This window comes from Diorhabda sublineata, chromosome 1 (genome assembly GCF_026230105.1).
Source record: "Diorhabda sublineata isolate icDioSubl1.1 chromosome 1, icDioSubl1.1, whole genome shotgun sequence".
NCBI lineage: Eukaryota > Metazoa > Arthropoda > Insecta > Coleoptera > Chrysomelidae > Diorhabda > Diorhabda sublineata.
In genome coordinates, this window is record NC_079474.1 from 37,098,423 (window position 1) to 37,120,528 (window position 22,106).

The following is a 22,106-nucleotide window of genomic DNA, read 5'->3' on the forward strand; positions in this document are numbered from 1 at the left end:
TTTTATTATAAATTGGACTCAATTTAATTACTCTTCTAATAAATCTCAAAGATTAAAAATTCTTTAAACCCATCTGAAATTATTCTGTCTATCTTTCCTCTTTATAATTAAGTTATAACAATTTCGAAATGCTGCTTTTAACGACTATAAACAAGTGTAAGCTTTTTAAGCACCAGTTATTGCAATAAAAATTCAAAGAGTCACAAAATAAAGGTATCAAACAATCAACCAACCAAATATTTAATCATACAAACCATGAAAGAACGGCACAAGCTAACTATTTCACTGTGTGACTGGACTGTAGTTAAGGACAACCGGCGGTGATTGGCTGATTTGCGTAATAACGCAGTTAAATGCCAGGCGGAGTTATCGGAAACGCCTACTGCGACCCCGCCTTACAACTAATATTAACTCTATAGAGCTCCTTCATCAGTTTATCTTCAACACCATAAGGAATAAGTCGGTTATTATTATAATATACTTTAATTTAATGAGGTGTCCATCGTATCTTTTTTTAGTTATTATGTAAAACGTGACGGTGTTTGTTCAACAGTTAATACTTATGCTGAAGAATTCGTCGGAGAGTGTTCAAATAATGACTGTCCAAAATTTGGATAACATTGACAATAAAAACGCGGAAACTATGCAAAATATTAGCGACAAAGCTACTAACGATGCTCAGTCGGCTAAAAACGGACATATCAGTTTTAGTGTAGCCTCTTTACTAGCCGATACGAGGCCGAGTAAATCCGTATCCCCAAACTCCTCCACCGTACCGTCATCCAGTCCAACGCACCAATCTTCCGACGATGAATACGATTCAACTCAAGAAGATTCTATCGTAGACGTCGAAGATTTGAATGCGGAAAATAAAACAGAAGACGATTCAACGTCGAAAGTAAGTGATTTCTTGTCGCAAAGAGACGCAATAGAAAGAAACTTTTCTAAAGAAGCTGGGCTTAATCAAGGTCCTATTAGACCTACTCCTTTTTCCGCGTTAGCAGCGGCTGTGTATCAAGCTGCACATCCGAACTGGTCCCACCAGGGGCTGGTGAACCCGTTTGGAGGTCCTGGCCCTATGTTTCAAGGAACCACGCCTTTTGGAGTACCCAGCATGAACGCAGGTTGGTAGTTTCTAATCTTAAGGATATGATTTTAGTTTCTTAGCATTTCTCGCCATTTTGCTTTAAGTTAAAGGAAAACAACAAATATCAAGATATTATTCTTGAAGAATTTTTCCATAGAACTTTTTCTGAACCTCTATGTTTAATAACTTGTTCATTATCCTTTCTTCAACTTAACTTGATTGTCCTTCTGTTTTCTATCTTTGTAATACCCAAATGTTTTTTAGGTATTTGATTTTTACGACATTAATTGGATTTATTCTTCAGAACTGATTAACTGATTGTAGTTCCTATCACTATAATTTCTCATCTATAGCTGTGTTACGTTTCAAATGTCTGCCCCACCCAAAATAACTCATCTATTTGAACATTTCAATTCTTTACTCTTTCATACCTACTGGATGTTGTTATACTCTGAACCATACTATTATATATTTAGCGTTTGTTATTATTTAAATATTTTTTTCTGTTCGCTACGTTGTTTATTTGTAAGTAGATCCGCAATCTCGTCACACGATTTCAATTTGAATGTTGAGGTACTTAAGCACTTCAAATCCTCATCAAACATAAAGCGCTTAATGACAGTGAAGAGATTTTCTGTTTCTAATCTATTTTGTATACAAAGGTCACAATATTTAATTAATATAAACACTACAATGAAATTTTTTATTGTCTGACAGTCAATTTTCACTGTTAATTCAAATATTCAGAGGCCGTTATTGAATTTAACTTTTAGTAAAGAGCAGTCTTCATTGCGCGCTTGCAAACCAACATTGAACCTGCTTGGCTTCGAAAGGCGTCAATAACGAAGCAGACTGATGATTCTTATATAGAATGTGTAATTAAATTTCATGATATCATAGTATAGATTGAAGATTGATTTGTTTAACAGTAACTCTTAAAACTCTCAGAACCTAAAGCCTAAAACTCTTAAAATTATTCGAATTAATACCTAATGTGGAATCATTTAAATTCGAACACTGTAAATGGCGAATTAGATTTATTTAACTGACGTACTGTAAGAAAATAATATTGGAAAATTCACCTTCCTATGTTGTTATTTCATCTCACTATTTTCTTTCTAACATATGTAGCCTTTTCTATCTACTCCACTTCATAATACGGACTGGGAATGGTTCAATAAAACACATTTGCGAACTAATTTTATTAAAACATTTTCAAACGTATATGTTACTACTGGCTTCAACCTCTTGTAGAAATGGATGCTTAGAAGAATACCTATTCAAATAATTACAAAAAAAAGTTCAAGTTTTAAGGGAACTGAAAAATTAAGACTGTTAGAGTTGAACCTAGTGGCTCAGTTTGTAGCTTGCCTAGCATACAAGAGTGGTCCCACAAATACCTGCCCCAACAAAGAAAACAATAATTTTAGAAAAAATATATTCATTTTTCAACGTAATCTCTCTTTAGCTCCATACACTTTCCCCAACAATGTTCAATAAGTTGGATACCTTTTTTTGGATAAGAATCGTCAAACTCCTCATAATAACCATTAACTGCCGATATCACAACATCATTGCTGGAAAATCTGTAACCAGCGAGTCATTTTTTCAAGTCTGGGAACAGAAAATAATCCGAGGGGGCTAAATCTGGCGAATAAAGTGGAAGATTCAAACCTTAATTCATTAATTTTAGCCATTGCAATAACGGAGCTGGTGTATTGTCTTGATGAGACGACAACACTCTCAGACAAATGCAGCCGTTTTTGCTTGATTCCCTAGCTCGAACATTGCAGATGGTCAATGAAAATTATCCCGCGCGCATCCCAAAAACTCGACGCATCACCTTGTCTGCAGATGGAAGGGTCTTTGTATTCTTTGGAGCTGATTCTGCCTTTTCAGTCCATTGTTTTGATTGTTCTTTTGTTTTGAGGTGAAGAAATGGACCCAAGTTCTATGAAGGGTTATGAAACGGCCCAATACACTCGGTGGAATCATCTTCCCGACATTGTTCTTCTTCCATTGTGAGCAAACGCGGCAACCCATCTTGCGCACAGCTTACTCACTTCCAAATTTTCAGTGAATATGCGATATACTGCACTTTTTCAAATGCCTACCTACTATGTTTGCTAGATCGAACAGTTTCCTTAACATTTCTGCAGTCATCATCTCTACCATCTCAGGTACTTCTGAGAACATCCTGGTAATAAGTTGGTCTTGTCAAAGTGGAAACATATAGAATCTTTACGCCTCAGCTGGAGAAAAGTATCTGCTCGTGTAGGAGAAATGAAAAACTATGAAGTGTAGAATTAAGTAGAGCTCTCTCTTATGGGGCTCAACTCTCAGATGTGTCCGTCTAAAATAGTTTGGTTGAATAACTTTCCAAATTTCCATAATAGCGCTCGCAATCGATAAGGGAACGATCTGAGAAGAGAATATATTTATTAAAGTAGAGCTGATAGATGCCTTGAATATGGCGCATCTACCATAGCGCCAAGATTCGCAATAGTGCGGACACATTTTATTCAAAGCGATTGATTTATTACACGCTTCTCCTTATTGTTTAAATTCGCTCAGATCCTCATTTTATTAAAAAACTTTTAGCAGACTTTGAAGTTGATTCAGGTTTTTTTAACTTCACTGTTACCACTTTCAAAGCAGATCTTTTTCTAACTTTTCCAACCTTTTAAGAAAATCTAAGCAGACCCGTTGACGCAAGAGCTTTTGGTCAGGTCAGATTTTTTGGCACCAATTTCACACAGACTTTTGTCGTGTCATGTCATAGCCATACCTCTTGGAAGCATAGTGGAATTTGGACCATTATAGCAAAGATCACCTCATTGACAACTAAGTAACGATTTATTTGTATCTTACTTGAATTATGAATGCTAGTCTCAAGACGAAGAGATAGCACAATAATAAAAGTTCGATCTTTTTCTTCTTTTTACGTTAAGACTAGGTCCTGTATTTTCATCAAGGGTTCGCTAGGAGTAGCTGGAATGCTGAGGACCAGCTTTCATACCACCTTATAGGTGGTCGTCCAGGAGGTCGAGTTTCTTTTCCTTTGCAATTTTTGCTAACCGTTCATTTGGCATTCTGTCAACATGGTCTCTCCATTCTCTTATGCGGCTCTTTGCCTATCTTACTACTACTCTAAAAGCAGCGTAGCATTGTAGAGTGTCCTTGACACTTCGTTCCAAAACGTCTAGCCTAGGTTCGTGGGGAATTGGAGGGGTGTCAAGAAGCCAAATAGAAGGTAGAGGAATGTAGATTATTTCTGAAACGTTCTACCAGGTATATCGAAGAGAATTAAGTTAATTCTATTCTCTTAAGACACTAAGAATCTTATAAAATAAAGTAGTTCGGGATATCCGATAGAAGGGTGAAAAATGTCGTGAATTTGGCGTGGTCGCAACAGAATCATTTTGTATCGCCTTTGATAATCATGGGATGTTGTTAGTAATTTTCAGAATTAAGTTTGTGTATTGTACAATCAAAGAAACGGTACCTTACATGAATTTAGTAAATGGAATTCTCACCCTCAATATTATTTCTTATTTTATATATAAAGGAAGGGAGGCTAAGCGGAATACATTAAAGAATAACTATTCATTCTGGAAATGAAAAAAACTTATCATTCTAAAACGCTTTTTGGCTGTATTTGGAATATCATAACATAAAAAAAAACAAAGATATCACCATAAAAAATATTTTTGGAAAATCATGCATTAGATCGAGGCCATGTACTTTGTAGAAATGAACTAACCTTTAAATATATTAATATGTAACATAGTTGCAGCTATGATCCTTTATAATAAGTCTCATTACTACTTTAATTTGCAACGTCGTCGACACTTGAGCCAATATTTTGGTTTCCTATTGTTTTTTCTTGCTTTGTTGTCTATGTTATATAACTGATGAGGGTTTTCAGTACAACGGAAGAGATTTTCAAAAAAAAATTGAGACAGCTACCTTGTTACTTGAAGTTAGTTTTTTTAGATTGGAAATCTCTTTCCTAAATTTTCTAGGCCTATCTTGCAATGCCGATTTCAGTAATCCGTGAGACTCGTAAATACATTTCCCAATTATTTCCTACTTGAGTAGTCCTTTTCATGTTTCCATAATTACTTACCCGAAATTTCAATAGTACCTACTCTATAAATAACGGTCATTGTTTGTTCTTGGAGAGTGGAAAGGCAATGGAAAATATAACAGGATGATGTAGATTGGATTCGCCCTACATCTCCCAATCTTTTCTTATTTCCTCTGCGTTTTAAAGTGTATTTATTGTAAGTTTTCCTGGCATTTCAATGATGTTGAAAACTTTTTTTGTTGTCAATGAACTTAATTTAATTCGTTTATTTGTTATTCTCTTCTTTTTATATTAGGACAATGAGGGAATAAACTACTTATAAATAGTATTTACAGCCTAATCAATCATCAATCATCAGCCAACTAGTTCCTGTTTGTCTCAGGATTGTACTCAATTAGTACTCAGGAAATTGGGTTGGCTTAGAATAATAATATCTTGGGGCCACTGAGACTTTCCTTTTGAAAGTTTCTATCTTTGTGTTATATTTAATTCTAGATTTATGTGGATATTTAGTCCAAAACAATTATAAACCATCAAGGGACCCTTATTTGTTTGAAAAAATGCTTTCAACAGTTAAAATAAGAAGATTATGTCTTCAACTGTTTTGTTTAAAAGACTTGGATGCTTGCCAAAACTTCATTGATACCTTTTTGTTAACTACAATTTCATACGCACAACCCTCTTTCAACTCAATGGACTCCACACAGTATTTCGGCATATCTAGGGCTGGTTATTTCATTATCAGAAACTGTGGCTTTGTGTTAAAAATAAAAACAAATCTTTTTGACTCAAGAAATATATTAATAGTAATAGAAATAAGTAATCGAAATACCAAAAAAATGTAAGCAAAGCCGTAGTTCTTATAATTCATAATACACTGGTAGTGTAATTGATTTCAGACTAGGGAATGATGTAAATCCAAAAACTGAAAACGTGAATTTGCCTGATGTTCACCGATAGAAGTTCGGTGGATACTAATATACACATTCTGAAAACACTTAATTACAATGCTGAAATCGCACCAATAAATAAGAAATTAAGTTAAGATAGAAGATATTTATATAAAAAACACGTGAAAATCGAAATTTTTTACTTCACAAAATACAAATGCAAAAAATAATGAATAAGAAAATATATTTGTTTATATATGAGTTTTGTATATTTATTAGTTTTTCTTATCTTCAATACTATCTAAAAGATGCATGGGTTTTTTTCTAGCTTACTCATTAACCAGCTGATACATTTTCACTGTTATAAGAAACGAGGTAAATTAAGACATTAACGAAAGAACAAACTGAACCGAATAATGGGTTTTAATAAAATAAGGTGTCGAAAGTGGCAATTGCCTATTGGTCAATGATTGCAGCGGGATCTTTAAGTCTAATAACCGATAAATTGACCATTTCGTTTAAAGGATATATTAAGAGCGTCTTGGCAAATTGATGTCTGAACGGTCCGCAATTTTTATGATGAGACTTTAACTACTCATCAACTGCAAATCAGAAAAGCAAAGTGAGACAAATTGGTTTTTATATTAATAATTTTAATTTTGTAAAAAGTTCGTTTCGTATTTAATAAAATATTACGACAAAAAGGTTTTTGGATAGAAATTCTTTCTTGTTACAGCGTCAGATTATTACTAGATTTTCAGCTACAAATCTATTCTAATCCATATAAGAAAATCCGTTTTCGGAGATCATTTTCATCAAATATCAACCAATTTAGATTGTAAAAACTTCTTTTGTTCAACAAACGATGGCTAATAATCAGTGTGTACAAATTCTAATTATAAAGCAATTTGAGTACTTTTCTCAAACAATTGAGATGAGGTGTAATTTTACTACTTCTTACTTGAATAGTTATTATACAGAGCTATTTACTTTTTTTCATTTACAGTCTTCGACGTACCCCACTGATCAATTTGGTGCTCATTTTGAAGTCGGTGAATTTGTTTCACGTATAAGTTTTTGTTATATAGAGATATCTGAACTCCCAAAACTTATCTCACATCTTTAAGTGACTATTGATTTGGTGGGATCTACCCTATATGTGCCCTATAGCGGGTTTGTTGTTGTTTGGTGAAACGTTTTTGACTGCTCTAAAGCATACATTGTCTCAAAAATAGGAGCAGCATCACTCAGAAAAACACCAATCCCCAGCGATTTGTTCTATCCCGCTAAAAGTCACTGTTTCGCATGATTAATAACGAATATCACTTGGGTATTTCAATTCTAATCGAAATGGCAACTCAAATAATTATATAAAATGAATACACCTAAAAGTTTCTGAGAAAAGTACAGGAACGTATTTATTTCTTACAAGTACGAATGGTACTGAAACAACAAAAAGTTGTTAGTGCAACTATTAATAAGTGGATGAAAAAAGAATATATTTAGTCAGTACACCTTACCAACGATAGAACCTGAAATTATCTTAAAATCTACCACAAATAGCTTCATTTACTTTGGATGAATGCCTATCTATTCCTCTATTCCAAGAGTTTTTTCATTGTTGATAAATTTAAATCTCATTTAATTTTTGTCCTCTTAATATAATAATATCTTGTAATGATAAGTGTAGTGCTTGACTAGTAAGTTAATCAAATCATATATAAAAATGGTAGAGGCATAATAAAATTACACAAAAATATCCTATTTTAAAAACCAAATTAAATGGTTCAGCACGTTTCAACCTCGGGCCTAATGTTGTTTTGGTCGGATGCGTCTGATCCTCCTTGACACGGTTATTACCTGCAGTTTAACCAGGAAATTATTCAATTTATTCCTTTGATGTGATACATTAGGTAATTAAGATTTGGTTAATTGAATTAATGTGCTTCCAGGTATTTGTTGGCTCTCTAATTAGGTTAAAACTTTTGATATGTTTCACTATATTAATATGAGGGCTGCTACTTAAGTTTTTAGATATGGTAACATTGATGTGAATATTTCAAATCTGACATTGCTATCATGATGTTTGATATTTTTAATTGTAGACATACATAGAACGTGTTGTCTTATGAGTACTATTTGAGTTGTTGTCAGATACTTGGTATATTGGAAAAAAATGAAATTAAACCGCGAGCATTTTCGTGCGATGATTTCCTGACTTTCGACGTGGATTTACCCAACAGCAGTATATAGATCAACTGGATTCGATGAAGCACCATCTCGAGTCACCGTGTTTCATGTAATTCATGTAACATATCTTGAGATTAAGGCATTCTTTTGGACATTAATTCACTCGCATACATTCAATATTGCTGCCAAAAAGTTCTGGTCGCGTTGAATTTGACAATGTTTCAAAAAAGCTCGTGACGCTGAAGCTGAAGCTGAAAAAATTCGCGGTGCTTCAGAGACGTCTTTGTCCTTATTTGTCTTACAATAATTTTGTCTTATTCGCACAGTTGAGGAAGCGGTTGATGTGTTCAAATCAAAGTTTTGTAGGTACCTCAATCAGAATAGAAAAAATAATGCTAATTTCCTCAATAAATAATTTTGTAGATTTTAACTATTGAATAACGAGTGATGAAGTCTTTGCCAGATATATTATGAGCGGTTTCTTATTGGGAACGTGGCAATGAAACACCAAAGTAGACTAACTTTAATATATTTTCCGATCTTTTGAATACTTATGTATTCATCGTGTGGGAAATAATTAATTAAGATTTTTAGTGGTTTTGAGTTGTATTAATTCTTGTGAAAATTTTCAAATTCATAGGATTCAAAATTCAATATTCAAATTGACGTTGATAGAAATATTTCTAAGTAACTCAGTAATATTGACAGTGCATCGCCATCATGTTCTGAGCAATAAATGATACATATTCATTCTATCTTTGGGAATCTTTACAAAAAAATTGTTTCCAATTTTTTTCAGAGGAAACCTGTTAACGTATACTTTTTATTTGTTTTCAAGATACTGCTGAGGTTTTAATCACTTAATTGATTATTCATTATAAACGCTGCTCGCTTTTAGGATAGTAATAGCTCTTCAATTCATTGGGCTTATTGTAGAAAAATGATAGTTTTTACAGTTTCAAAGATTCAGAAGCCTATAAAAAGTGCACTTTTGTTACATTATATCAGGTTTTTACTAATTTGGAAGGAAAATAATTCAAAATCTATCAAAGTTTATCAAGAAAGAATTCTAATTTAAACCGTGTGTAATAAAGTTAATTAGCTTGGGTGTGGCGACTAATTATAATTTATGAATCAGGAAGAACGTAGTAATAAAAGTGATAAAATGATAATTAGACATTACAAATGATTCCTGACAAAACCAAGAATTTTTCTCTCTGTTTGTTACAAACCAATCTAAACGAACGTAGTATTCGTTTATAGCTTCGGAATTTTATAATCACGAATTTATTTCTCAGTAGCGCAGACGCATTAATAATTATTATAGATAAATATTTTTCGATCTATATTGGGATCCTTTGATACATTTGACGTCACTACAAGATTAACCATCACATTTTGTTTTGGTTAATCTTCCTCCATATAATTATGCCCTATACGAGGTATATTCACAAAGTAAGTTGCGTTTGGTTATATAAAAAAACGTGTACAGATACAGTAAAAATATTTATTGTACAAACATCTACAACTGTGGAAATAATATTCTACATAGGTTCTGAAGTCACTTGCCAAATTGTGGTACAAGTTTTGTAAGCCTTTTTGCCTATGTTTCCAAACATGTGCCAACATGTTTTTACAGCTCGTCATCATCGTTAAATAGTTAATCGCCAATCAAAGATTTCAGTTGTAAGAAGAGACGAAAGTCTCTCGGAACAAGATCCAGGCTGTACGAAGGAAATGTTTATATGTTTATACAATGTTTTCTCTTTCAAGTAAGCATTTGTGTGCCCTTGTACTCAATACGATTGTATTTTGAAGCACTTGTATGTATAATGTATATGCTTTCCTCTAACATTAATTCATCAGTTCAAAATTTCAAAAAGCGCCTGTGAATACTTTCAGAAGGTTCGTTGAAGTAGCTAATTCGATAGATATACATCTCAATATCGAAATGAATCGTGTTATAGTCTATTTCTATGAATGAGAGAGTAATTGAATGAAGAAACATTTGTAATCCATAGGCACATCACTCTTTTTAGTAAATAGTAAGAAATATTATTTTAGTTTGCAATGATAATATGGTGACGATCCAACCACCATCATTCAACGATTTCCTTCAATTTCATATTTTTAAAATTTTTTTATTAAAGAAACGCAAAGAATATAGTTCTTTTCTCACAGAACTGAAATACAACTGAATGTTCTTTGAATTTGGCTAATTCTGAGAATATTTTTTTAACCACTTGGTTGTGGGAAATTATTCTAAAAGTCTCCTATTGTACAGTACTGAGGCAAAAGATGCATCATTCGTTTGAACCATTCTTTAAAAACATCAGCATTCCTGTCCTCATGGTAGTCACCGAAACAAGCAGATTCAAAAGTCAATAAACCACTTTTGATAAAACCGTTTGAACTGACGATGTGTACTTCTATCATCCTGCAAACTTTTCCTGTGTGTGAATTTAAACCAGTAGATAAATTATTTGAAAAAGCCAGTCCTCGACTTATAAGAGTTTCATATTGCTAAAATTTGTATGGTGCATGCCTCTCATTTCTTTTATAGTCCTTAGATAATTTCTTCTACTACTACAATATGGTTTCGTCTATTAAAATAGATTTTCTGGAATGCTTTTCCTGCGAAAATATTTTTCGTTTTAAAGATTCAGTTCAGGAAAATCCATATCATCTCAAACCGTGACAAGAACTTTGTCTACTGTTGGAAATTCTTTTCTAAAGAAGAAATAATTTGAAATTTTGATTTTCCTGGAGCTTTATGTCCAGTTTGAAATTAGCCACATTTGTCTTCTTTAATCTCTGTGAATCGTAGATTTTTCAACTCCAAGCGTACCACTAACTAATTCCACTTTGTTATTAACACTCTTACATAAATATTTGTTTGTAAATAATTAAAATGAACTAATTGTGAGACTTTTAGGAAACTTTAGGATTAGGCTTAATCAACGTGTGATGATTAAATACTTGCGTATAAAAGGGATAAAGCAAATTCACAAAAAACTATGTAAAGTTCATGATCTTACATTTTTAGAAACATACCAATTTGTTTGCCCATATCAGCCAACTTATTTATTATGACTATTTGTGGTAATTCAGAAATAAAAAGTTTGATGAGGCATGAGGTGTTTGTAGTTAAAGATATTTCCTACATTTTCCACATTATTCCATTGAATTGTCACGATTATGAATTGTCAATATTTTTGTTTGATAGATTACGTGATATTTTTAGATAAAATTATATACGATACGCCATTGATTGAGGCTACTGTTGAAACTTGCTAGACTTAATTATAGGGCCTTTATTCGTGACAGGATTTAGTGTTTCGTGACAAAAAACACTTAAACGGTAGTTTGTGGGTTGGCGAAACTGGTAGGCCATTAAGGTAGTCGCACACGAAGTCGTACATATTTTGCATACTAGGATAAACAAATTACCTGATACAATCGCGGTAGAAGATAATTGGTTCTAAGTAGAAATTTCAGCTTGTATGAATTAATTTGCTACCAGAAAAATAATCTACATAGGGTCGGGGATGTTATGCAAAAAGCTTCTGTTTTATTTAGTAGTTTCCGTTTTTTCAGCATATTTTTATGATTATACAGCAGTAGAATCAGCACAAAAATAGAAATTGTAGAGATTACACGGATTTCGAAAATTTTGTTCTCAGTTATATCATATATTATTACTAGATTATATGTTTTAATTTATGCTGATTCCAAATATGACCTCCTCTCCTCACAACACGTCAGTTTGTTCATGTAAAATCAAAACATATACAGTATTATTAACTGATATTTACTTATTTCATTAACATAAATTTTTATTTTTTTTGGCCCCTCAAATATTATGAAAAATCAATTCAAAATTATTTTTTCTTGTGAAACTATATATGAATCTTCTACACCACAGCGTCTCTCGATATCACAAACATCTTAGTGGAATTCTACATCTCCTCTACTTCTAAGTTTCCAAGAAAATAGTCAATATAGGAGAGTGGAAAAACTCTAGTTGTTCCTTGTATTTTTCACAGTGTCACTACACTTGGCAAGTAGTTTGTAGTAGTATTATCTATAAAAAATATTACATACTAAAATGTACACCAAGTATTTTTGTTTCATTTTTTTCATATTTTCCATGAATTGGAAGTCTTTTATGAGTTTTATAACGAGGGGAATCACTCTCAATTTTGTTTCAAACAACTTCAGAAATTTTAAACAGATATCTAGGACGATTTCTATCTATTTGCAATGTCTTATAAAACTCATGTTAATATGAAGATTGGGCAATAAAACATTTCCCACATCTACACACTTTACGAGAAGTGCTTGCTTCTTCTGAACCTAAATCTTTAGACTAAAATAAGCCAAAGTTTCTCACTAAACCATTCACAATTCCTCTTTTAGTTTCTACAGAGTGTGAATAATAGAAAAGTACTAGATTAAATCAGATATACTCACATTCATCATCTCGTTTATATATGAAGTAAATATGTTGTTTTATCTTTACAAGTTACTATTATACAGTTTACAAGTACTAAAAACTAATCCGCACAAATAAATGTGAGTAAAACACCTTAGATGTAAACAGAAATGCAATCAAATGGTACACGCATATCTCCTAAATAGCAGACAGAACTGAAATAGTGTTAGGACTTGAACACTAAACAGTAGGAAAGCTTCGGCAATACGCAAGTATTTTCCATGCAGAAATACAGTTCAATTCGAAAGGAAATCAACACATATATACAGGAGATTATCATCTTCGCCGATAACCAAACATCAGAGGTCTTAGCCCTAATGTGATAGGATGGTTTGGAATTGTTTGGAAAAGTTGAAGGAACCAGACAAAAACAATAGTTACCTTATAATGGGTTCTTGGATACACTGTAGTGAAGGAAAATAAATAGTAGACTGACTTGTTGAAGCAGGAGATTTTAAAAATAAAAGAGTAGCTAGAAAGAAAAGGATTTTTGATTATGAAGGCAGCGATCAACCTATAGAGACTGTTAAAAGCCGGTATGAAACAGAGATTTTTAACACCATGATTGATTCTGTGATAGTAACGTGGAATCGAGATTTATGTCTCAAAATTTTGAAAACTCTGCTTTTCGCTATGACTTAAACAAGTTAAAAAAACTCCAAACGAAGAAATACTGAAAACTGTCAGGATTAACAAATAGTCCTGCAAGTAGGCGAGAGCAGTGACTTCCAACCTTATGAGTTGTATGAGGAGATACAAAATATGTTCCCAAATTTACTCAACTCCATTAAAGACGTGAGACATCTGTTCCAATATCTCATAGAGAACGATTTGAAAGAATTTTTCAAAATTAAAACTAACTATAGATTATTTAAGAAAAACTATGGGTCAAGAAAGACTTTCAGCTTTGGAAGTTTCATCTATTGAAGTAGATATAGCATCAAAGATAAATTACGAACCAATCATTAAGGAATTCAGTAAAATAAAAAGTAGAAAATTTTTGTTTCTTCAATTATTTCTTTTTTTTATGTTTCAAAGAAGTATAAGTGAAAATTAGGTTTTTTTCTTGATGAATAAAAAACTTGCGCCCCCACTGATGGTAGTACTGAATACCAAGTGTTCCAGAAATCAAAACACAACGTTTTCTTTAGCTAGTTATTGGTCTGGATTGGAAATGAAGAAAAACAAAAGTCTATACAACAAAAATAGTTCATAAAATATTACTGCTGCAACACATCGTCTTAAACTGATTTAAATATCTAATGCGAGTCATTTGTTTGCATTTACGGCTCCTCACTACATACTCTGTAAAGTATGTACAAATAAACAGTATTACGACCAGTTACTTTTTACAAATTTACACTAAAACTAAATATCATTGTTCTATATGAGAAATTTCACGACTGTCATTATTGTTGAGGTTATTACTTGTCCAGCCGTCTACATGGAATCAACTAAAGATTTATTTTCTTCACCTAACTAAAAATAAAAGATGATCAAAAGTGAAAGATAGCTAAAAAATCGTTTGCAGTTGGTCGTAATTGCAGGCGGCATAAATTAAAGTGTACAAAAAGATAGCGTCATTAAACAAATGAAATTTTAAATTGCGTAGCCAACTTTGTCGTGAATATCTGTCGTGGAACGTGGCGTTAAATAGATTCGACTGAACATTATTCGCAATTAGCTAATATATCTAATTTAATTCTAATGTTTGATTCAATTTATTAATTATTATTAATTTACCTAATTTCACATTTAAAAAGGTTTCAAATGAAAATATATACATTGGATATCATTCCATTGATCTGTAGTTTTTCATATATTATTATAATACAATAATACGTGTACACTTATGTTTTACACTTAACTGGATGAATACCTTCCAAAAAAACAAGTTAAATTGGTTAAGTTTCGCGTTTTATTCGAGTAAACCATATCCAGTCAATTTTAGTTGGTTACAGTTGGGTGTAGCACAAAAGATAATAAATAGCTCAAGCATGAGAAACTGCCGTAATATTTCGAGTTACAAAGATGGATTTACATTTGGTCATGCATTTGACTTTACAGTTGCAACATTCATATCCTTGACTTTCTAAAAAGAATTGATCATTTGCAAGTTTTCGTAAGCTTTTCTTTCTGCTGATATGCTCTAACACAATACAGTAGCGGAACGTGGTAAATTTTTTTTTCAAAAACACTTACTTGTCAAACGTTCTTTGAAACTGAATATAAAAGAGAAGTGTCGGTTTCTAACAGTCAATGACGACCCGTGATAAAAAATTTTAGGTATCCAAAAAATTTAACTTGTAGACGTTTTGTTTTCTTTAATAAATTTCAATTGATTTTATCAGCTTCAACACTGAAATGATAAGTTGTTGAAATTGTTGCCACAAAAGAAAAGTATTAATTATCTTCACGTCTTTACCGATGTCTTCAAAGAACATTCGTAATTTTAGAAATATCCTGAAAAACCTCAACAAATTCAACATTTCCAGTAACTTGAGTATGTTGAGATATTGTTCACCAAGCTAGGATGCTTTATAATTTATTTAGAGTTAAATCGAATGCAGACTTAGAAGAAAGATCAAAAAATATGTCACAAACATCGAAAACTTCGTTTTTTTGAGAGGGGGAGAGAGAGAATGCAGGAAAATATGATATCGATTTCAATTGGCAAGTGATTGTGCATTTTTTGCATTGTAAAATGTTGAGCCCTTAACTAGTTATAAACGTGGAGTAGGTAAAGGTCGTGCTGCGCGTCCCTAAGTGGATAGCCGTGCAACGACCTTTCTGAAATTGGAGAAGCTTGCTAACGAATTAGGCAAACGGATTAAAATATGAAAAGAGTCAAAATTTTTAATCTTTCAAAGAAGTCCCTGCAGTGAGTCCTACTGTTTAGTCCGAGAAAATATCTAGGAGCTCTAGAGTTTGAAGATTCGCTCCAATTGAGTCGCACCACACGTACCCCAGAAGGGAAGGACATATTGAAGATGCGGGCGTAATAAACTGATCTCAGTGCAAAAGAGGAGGAACTTAATTTTTTAGATAAGGCTAAAATATGATACTTCCATTTAAAGGAATTGTCCACAACAAGCACTAAGAATTTTATAGATTCAACGACTTCAATGGTGGTGTTATTTGATAAAAAAGGCGGCAATGTATTTTTATATGATAAAAGTATAGTTTTAGAAACGTTGAGACAGAGAAGATTAGAATCGCACCATGATTTGAGGGTGATTAGGTCACTAGATATGGTCCTATTAGGTGCCGTGACATCAGGGTTGCTCCAAGAGAAGCTAATGTCGTTTGCAAATAGACATGTTTTACCACTGATATCTAGATAGGCATCAAAAACAGAAGAAAGAAATTAGAGCCTAGTACTGAGGCCTCGAGGCACTCCACATTCTATTGGCTTCCAAGAGAACATCGTTATATCAACCCTCACAAGCTAACTTCTGTGATGGTAACAATTTCTGGAAAATTGAGCTCATCTAGTTCCTCCTTTTTGTAAAAACTTTAAAGGTAGTTCAAGAAATATGTCACTAATATCGAAAATTTCTCTTTTATCGTGTCATGTTAAATACCCAACATAATTTATTACAATTAATAACTTTTGAAAATGTATGTCTATATTCTTCCACACATTTCTTTTATGTCTCTGTATATTTAACCAATAAGCAGAATATAATTGATCCATAATATTAGTTGATGTTATCAACGCATATTATATGCAATTATAGAAATGGCTTTTTGAGTTTTAGTGTTTTTTAACCTCAAACTTAAGTACTCTAGATCGCTTACCCCTATTTTTATCTAAGCTTTAACGCCATCAAAATGTGAACAGGGTAAACAAAAAATGCATTTTTTCAGTTACAATTACAAATCCAATCATTTTTGGCATAAGTATCTTTAATGAATTGTCTTGTCGAGCTTTTACCCTTACTTCCAAGAGTTTTTTCTATAATAATATTTGGTAATAGTCTACCTTTTATTTTTAATTCTTTCTTATTTTCGTATGAATATTCACAAAATATTTTGGTATTTTGGTATCTAGTAGACAATAGAAAATATAGTTATTTACTCGGCATTACTCCACATCCACAGTATTAAGCGTTGCGCTGGTTTGAAAGAAGTTAATCATGCACAATCCGGACAATAAGGTGAGACATCGTAGGTAATTGAAAGAAAGCGCAAAACACTTTGTGTATTCGATGATAAATATTAATAGTGCAACAGCATGAATCGTAAGATTATTCAACTTCAAGGTATTTTCTTTATGTAGTTATTATAAATCCAATGATCTTCTGGCTCTGAATCCCCATGGTGGATGGCAATCCAGTTTAACTATGTTATGTAAACGATTCGATCTGTAAGAAGATAGGAATCTCTAAAAAAATTGTAGAAGCTGAAAAACCCTCTGATGTATCTTCGCCAAGCCAACCGCCGTCATTTTCTGAAACTACACTTGCAGTACCAGAAAGGAATTGTCACTCTGATACGTATAGAATTCAAAATTTTGTATCATCTTAGGAATATAAAATAGTCAACAACCTTCTGGAAGCATCAATTCATTTTCAAAACAGTGATTTTACCATGAACTTTAATTAAGAAAATAAATACTAATCGCGTCTTTCTGAGGTTGTCGGAGAAATATCGTGTACAACACGTGTTGAAAATTCGATTTCCCACTTAAAATGTCGTTATAATACCAGCTATTTTGGCAGTGTGAAATGATTCACGATACAATATTGGAATAATATCAATAATTACGTGAAAAAAGTGTCAGTGATTTGAAAAAGTTGTTATGTGTGTTACATGAGACATCATAATCCGGCTTATGTTATGATAAAGTTTTCGTCATTTTAATAAAATTTATGGTATACAAGACTTATGCATATCATAAACTTGACAAAAAAAATTGTGACAAGACATTTTCGTGTTTATCCTCCCTCGGTTCTGCTGAGTTTCTAAAACGTTTTTCACACAGAGTGACGGATATTTTGGCCGTACATATTCATGTTAACAGTAGAAACATCTTATAACTTGAATAATTTACTCGTATATACTTTCTTCTTATATTTATATTTAAAGCACCAGTTTGAGATGGAAATGTTCGCAATCTCAATCATTCAATCTACATTTCAGGAATTATATCAAAGCAACCTAAATAACATGTGAGAAATTGTTTGCAATACTAAGTGCCTTTTAAATTGATTTGCACATGATAATGACATGATTAACATTTGTAAATCATACATAAAATTTTGTAAATATCTGAAAGATAGTGGAACTTTATTCTTAATCAATCTATTTTATATGAATGAAATATATCCATTCACACATCCACGGATATGGATATTTCTCCAATAAAATCTCATACATTCGCGTCTGCTGTCTATTATTCGGCTCGGCATTGATGGTTTAGCCTTCATAATTCCATTAGACACACAACAAGATTTGACTCGAATCAACCTCTTTTGCAAGTGAAGCAATACGTCTAATAAAACGAGCAAGAAGCTGTTTAACACCTATTGAATCTCGGTTAATGTATGTCGCACAATTCCGCTACTTGAATCGTGATGTATGGTATCTTGATAAGATCCCAGAGGGTGTGATAATCGGCGTGTGCTGGTACTAGGCTGGGTTTCTACTGCTTCCCTTTTAACTTTAATATCTCACGCAGATGAATGACCGTATTATCCTAGCTACCGCGTCTGCTTCAAATTTTTGATCACAATATTATCTTAACAATACACGACTTCCATGTTCATCGGAAACAGAAAGTGAAATTTTAATTTTTTTTTAAGTGGAAAAAGTGTTTATATACCATCTCTGCATATTAAGTTAGGATTGATTAAACAGAGTTCTATAGCGTTTAGGCACCAGCCACCTCTGACACAACATATATCTTGTAGAGTCGTTTTGATTTTAGCAGTTTTTGTCAACGTAAATGGTATTGTTCATTACTAAAATAAGTCATTAGAAACTTCATTAAATTTTAGAAATGACTGACGCAAATTTTACAAAACACAATAGGATGGAACGCGGTTTACCTAGGTAAAGTTCCGAATTACGTAAAGTATTAGTATATCCAGTTATTTTTTAAATTACCCAAGTTTCCTAGGTACTGCGTATGAATTTAAGTTTAACCATGGAGGGTCTTCAATCTTGTCCATAATGAGTTACAGGGCGTTTTTAATAAGCAAGCAAGGGAGAGTCTTGTTGGTCTATTTTGTTGATGTGTAGGGACATTTTTATGCGTGATGTTACATGGAATGATCCTGATATAGGTAAATTTTCCTCTACAGGGCTGAGATGATATGTGTTATGGATTTGAGAAGGTAGTGTGGTATCAACCAAAATAATGGAAGCAAAAAACTGACTTGACCGAACAAACAGCTTCTTGGGAGTATAATAGATTTAAGTTATTATTGTAAGTATGGGCTATTGACTGGGATTGTGATTTATATTAATAGAAACAATCATACAAAAATATTGGATTTCAAAGCAAATGTTATCTTTATCTTAAATATACATGGAATATGAAACAGAACACCAAATTTTAAATTGTCATTGAATCTGCTATGAGGAAATTGGATAGTGAGACAAGCCATGAGTTGGTTACCTTAGTAAGCGGTGTTGCCATTCATATTATTGTGTGAAAAGATAGTAAATATGCGATTTTAGTGACATCTTTCGTAGACAAAAAGTTACTACGATTATATCCGAGAATGATCGACATATTGGGAACGTTGATTTGCTCGACAGCTTCATGGAAGGATATAAAGTGAATGTGGAAAGTCGAATTTTCTTTCAATTTCAGTTCAATTATTGCTTTTAAGAAAGAGAACGACCAAACTCATTTTAAATCCAAAGTTTCTTATTATTTGTTTAACGTAAAAGCACTCCTCAACAAATATCGTACCAGTACCAACCTGGAAAACGAATCAAATGGAAAGAAAAATAGGAGTTAAATGATGTATGGCCCAGTCCTTCAAGGGGGCAAAATGAGAAGTTACAATATTAAGATTAATGCAAAGTGCGGTATTTATGATACTAACTTTAGTTTAAAAAACTTTTGCATATAACGATTAATTGATTAAATTTTTTAGGAGGCAACTTTAACGACGTGCTGCAATTGAAAATGTGATATACTGGAGATATTCGCGTGAAAGAATATCTAAAAAATCATTTATGTTCGAATATATCAGTTCTTATAAATTTTTAATACGCTTTCAACAATATTCGAATAACTCGGTATCAACCATGTCAGAAATTATAGACTTTCTATTTATTTATGTAAATAAGTTTAGAATATTGAGAATTAAATCAGGAAACGAAAGTACCAATGATAAAATTTATTAGTATGACCTTTCTGACTATTTATAACTACCCCGTAGAATATATATCGTGTAGTAGTCGATATATTTTTTCGAAAAAGAGTTCTCATCCGCTTATACAATGTTATAATTAAAAACGGTTAATTCGCTACTAACAACATGCTAATTACTACATTACGAAACAAAAACACAAACAAAAGAAAATGAAATACCCATATGTTGATGTGTATTTGTGAATTCGTTCATTGCATAATTACCCATGACACATGGTATCGTTTGTTTCTGTCATTGACTGCTGCGGTTCAAAAACTCACTCAACGTCTCTTGAATCAAGACCAAATAATATAAGAAACAGGAAATGCATCATTAACAAGAACTGTAATGCGTTTTATCAAAGAGATTCTATTTCGAATCATTTTGTATTCCCCAACGACATGCTATTCGCTATTGTCTCATAAAATACCGTATTCTTGCATATAAATTGATAGTTTTTGCCATTTTACTAGGCCTTATTTGCTTATTAGGTAATAGAGACCAGAGCTGGAGTACGATGATTTTTTTTTAAATATAATATTACTTTTTAAAAAATAGCTTGCAAAAGACACTTGATCGCTTAAAACCATAACGTCAGTTTGTGAACATGTTAACTTGGTTAACGAAACGCGTGTTAGACAGTGTAATTGCTGTTGTTTTCAATATAACCGACGGTTTCAGTAATTCTAGCTGAAGCAACGTTGTTGAGTGCATCATTGTTTATTCTTGCTACGAGTATTACGATATCCGAAAGGTTTTCATTTCTACATATTTATGTTATTTTCTCTTTCAACTGTATCATTTATCTTATAGTTCGAACCATAAGGTTGATTTCGAAGAAAAAATACGTGTAATCACATTATTTCTAAAGATTTGTTTTCACAAAACAAAGTAGCTATGGAATGATGAGACGGATCAAAGAGGATAAATATTTGATCTAATCGCTATCAAATGTTACACTTTAAGTCACTCATTAGGTAGTCCCAGGTACTGAGTAATCTTTGCTGGTAATTTTCCAATGGTATTTATGCCCAATGGTTGTATGCCACATTTTCCATTATAATATCGCAAAAAAGTCTGTAGGGCTTTAAAGTGAAATATTTCTATATTTTTTGAGGAGGTCAATAAAATCGACACCAGGAATATTTCCAGCAGTGGTAATAACTTCGAGAATAACTTTGTTTTGCTTTCTGGAATTGTAATTTTAGAAAAGTTGTCTTCTTCAAATACGTTTCCTTTTCGTAGGAATGCTATTTCACCTTTCCTGCAGGCTCCCGTAATCCCTATTATCATTGTACCCCAAGGAACAGATTTATTTAATAATAAATTATAAACATATCGTAAATTGAGTCGTACTTCTGCAAATAGAAATATTTCGTTTTCAACCACTTTTGTAAATCTTTCTGCATTCTCCTTCCTCAAAATCTCCGATTTTTTGCATGGTACCCTGCTGACCGTCTTTTCAGCCAAGTCAAAAGCATAGTGCACTTCTTGATATCGATATTTTTGTGCACTGTGAGTTCAGATCTTAACATTGAATATGTAGTCAACAAATTCAACGCCTTTAATGTTTTCAAATTCTCAAAATAAGCAATTGGTACCTTTTCGTTGATGTTCTATTTTTTAAATCGCACCATTTTTCCAATTTTTGGTTGGCCAGGGCGTATCTGCTTCTCGATTTTTCGATTTTTCAGGTATTACACTACTCACTGCAGCATTTGTAGACTGTCTGACTTCAAATGGAATGTCTGATTTGCTATCTGAAGAATTTCAAGTAATTACTTGTTCGAATGTATAATTTAGAAAATATACTTAAATATAAATTCTGTTATCACAACTTTAAAGGCTTATAACTCAAAAACGAGGGGTCGTATAAAAATTTTTACGTCACATTATTTTCACGTTATTTACTCACTCTTTTTGCATCAAGTCCTGGAACAACCTGTATAAACTAACATTGACTATGTTCATAATTAAAGTA

The 22,106-nt window shown here is 32.5% G+C and overlaps 1 protein-coding gene across 1 annotated transcript in view; it reads left to right on the forward strand.

Moving 5' to 3' along the window:
• Positions 1-431: 431 nt before the first annotated feature.
• The window catches only part of LOC130443075 (muscle segmentation homeobox), a 64,534-nt gene continuing 42,859 nt past the window's right edge, over positions 432-22,106 (forward strand). Inside the window, exon 1 of the mRNA XM_056777538.1 lies at positions 432-1,124. Within this exon, the coding sequence (XP_056633516.1) occupies positions 563-1,124 (562 nt within the window). The 5' untranslated portion in view covers positions 432-562. The remainder of the gene's footprint in view (positions 1,125-22,106) is intronic.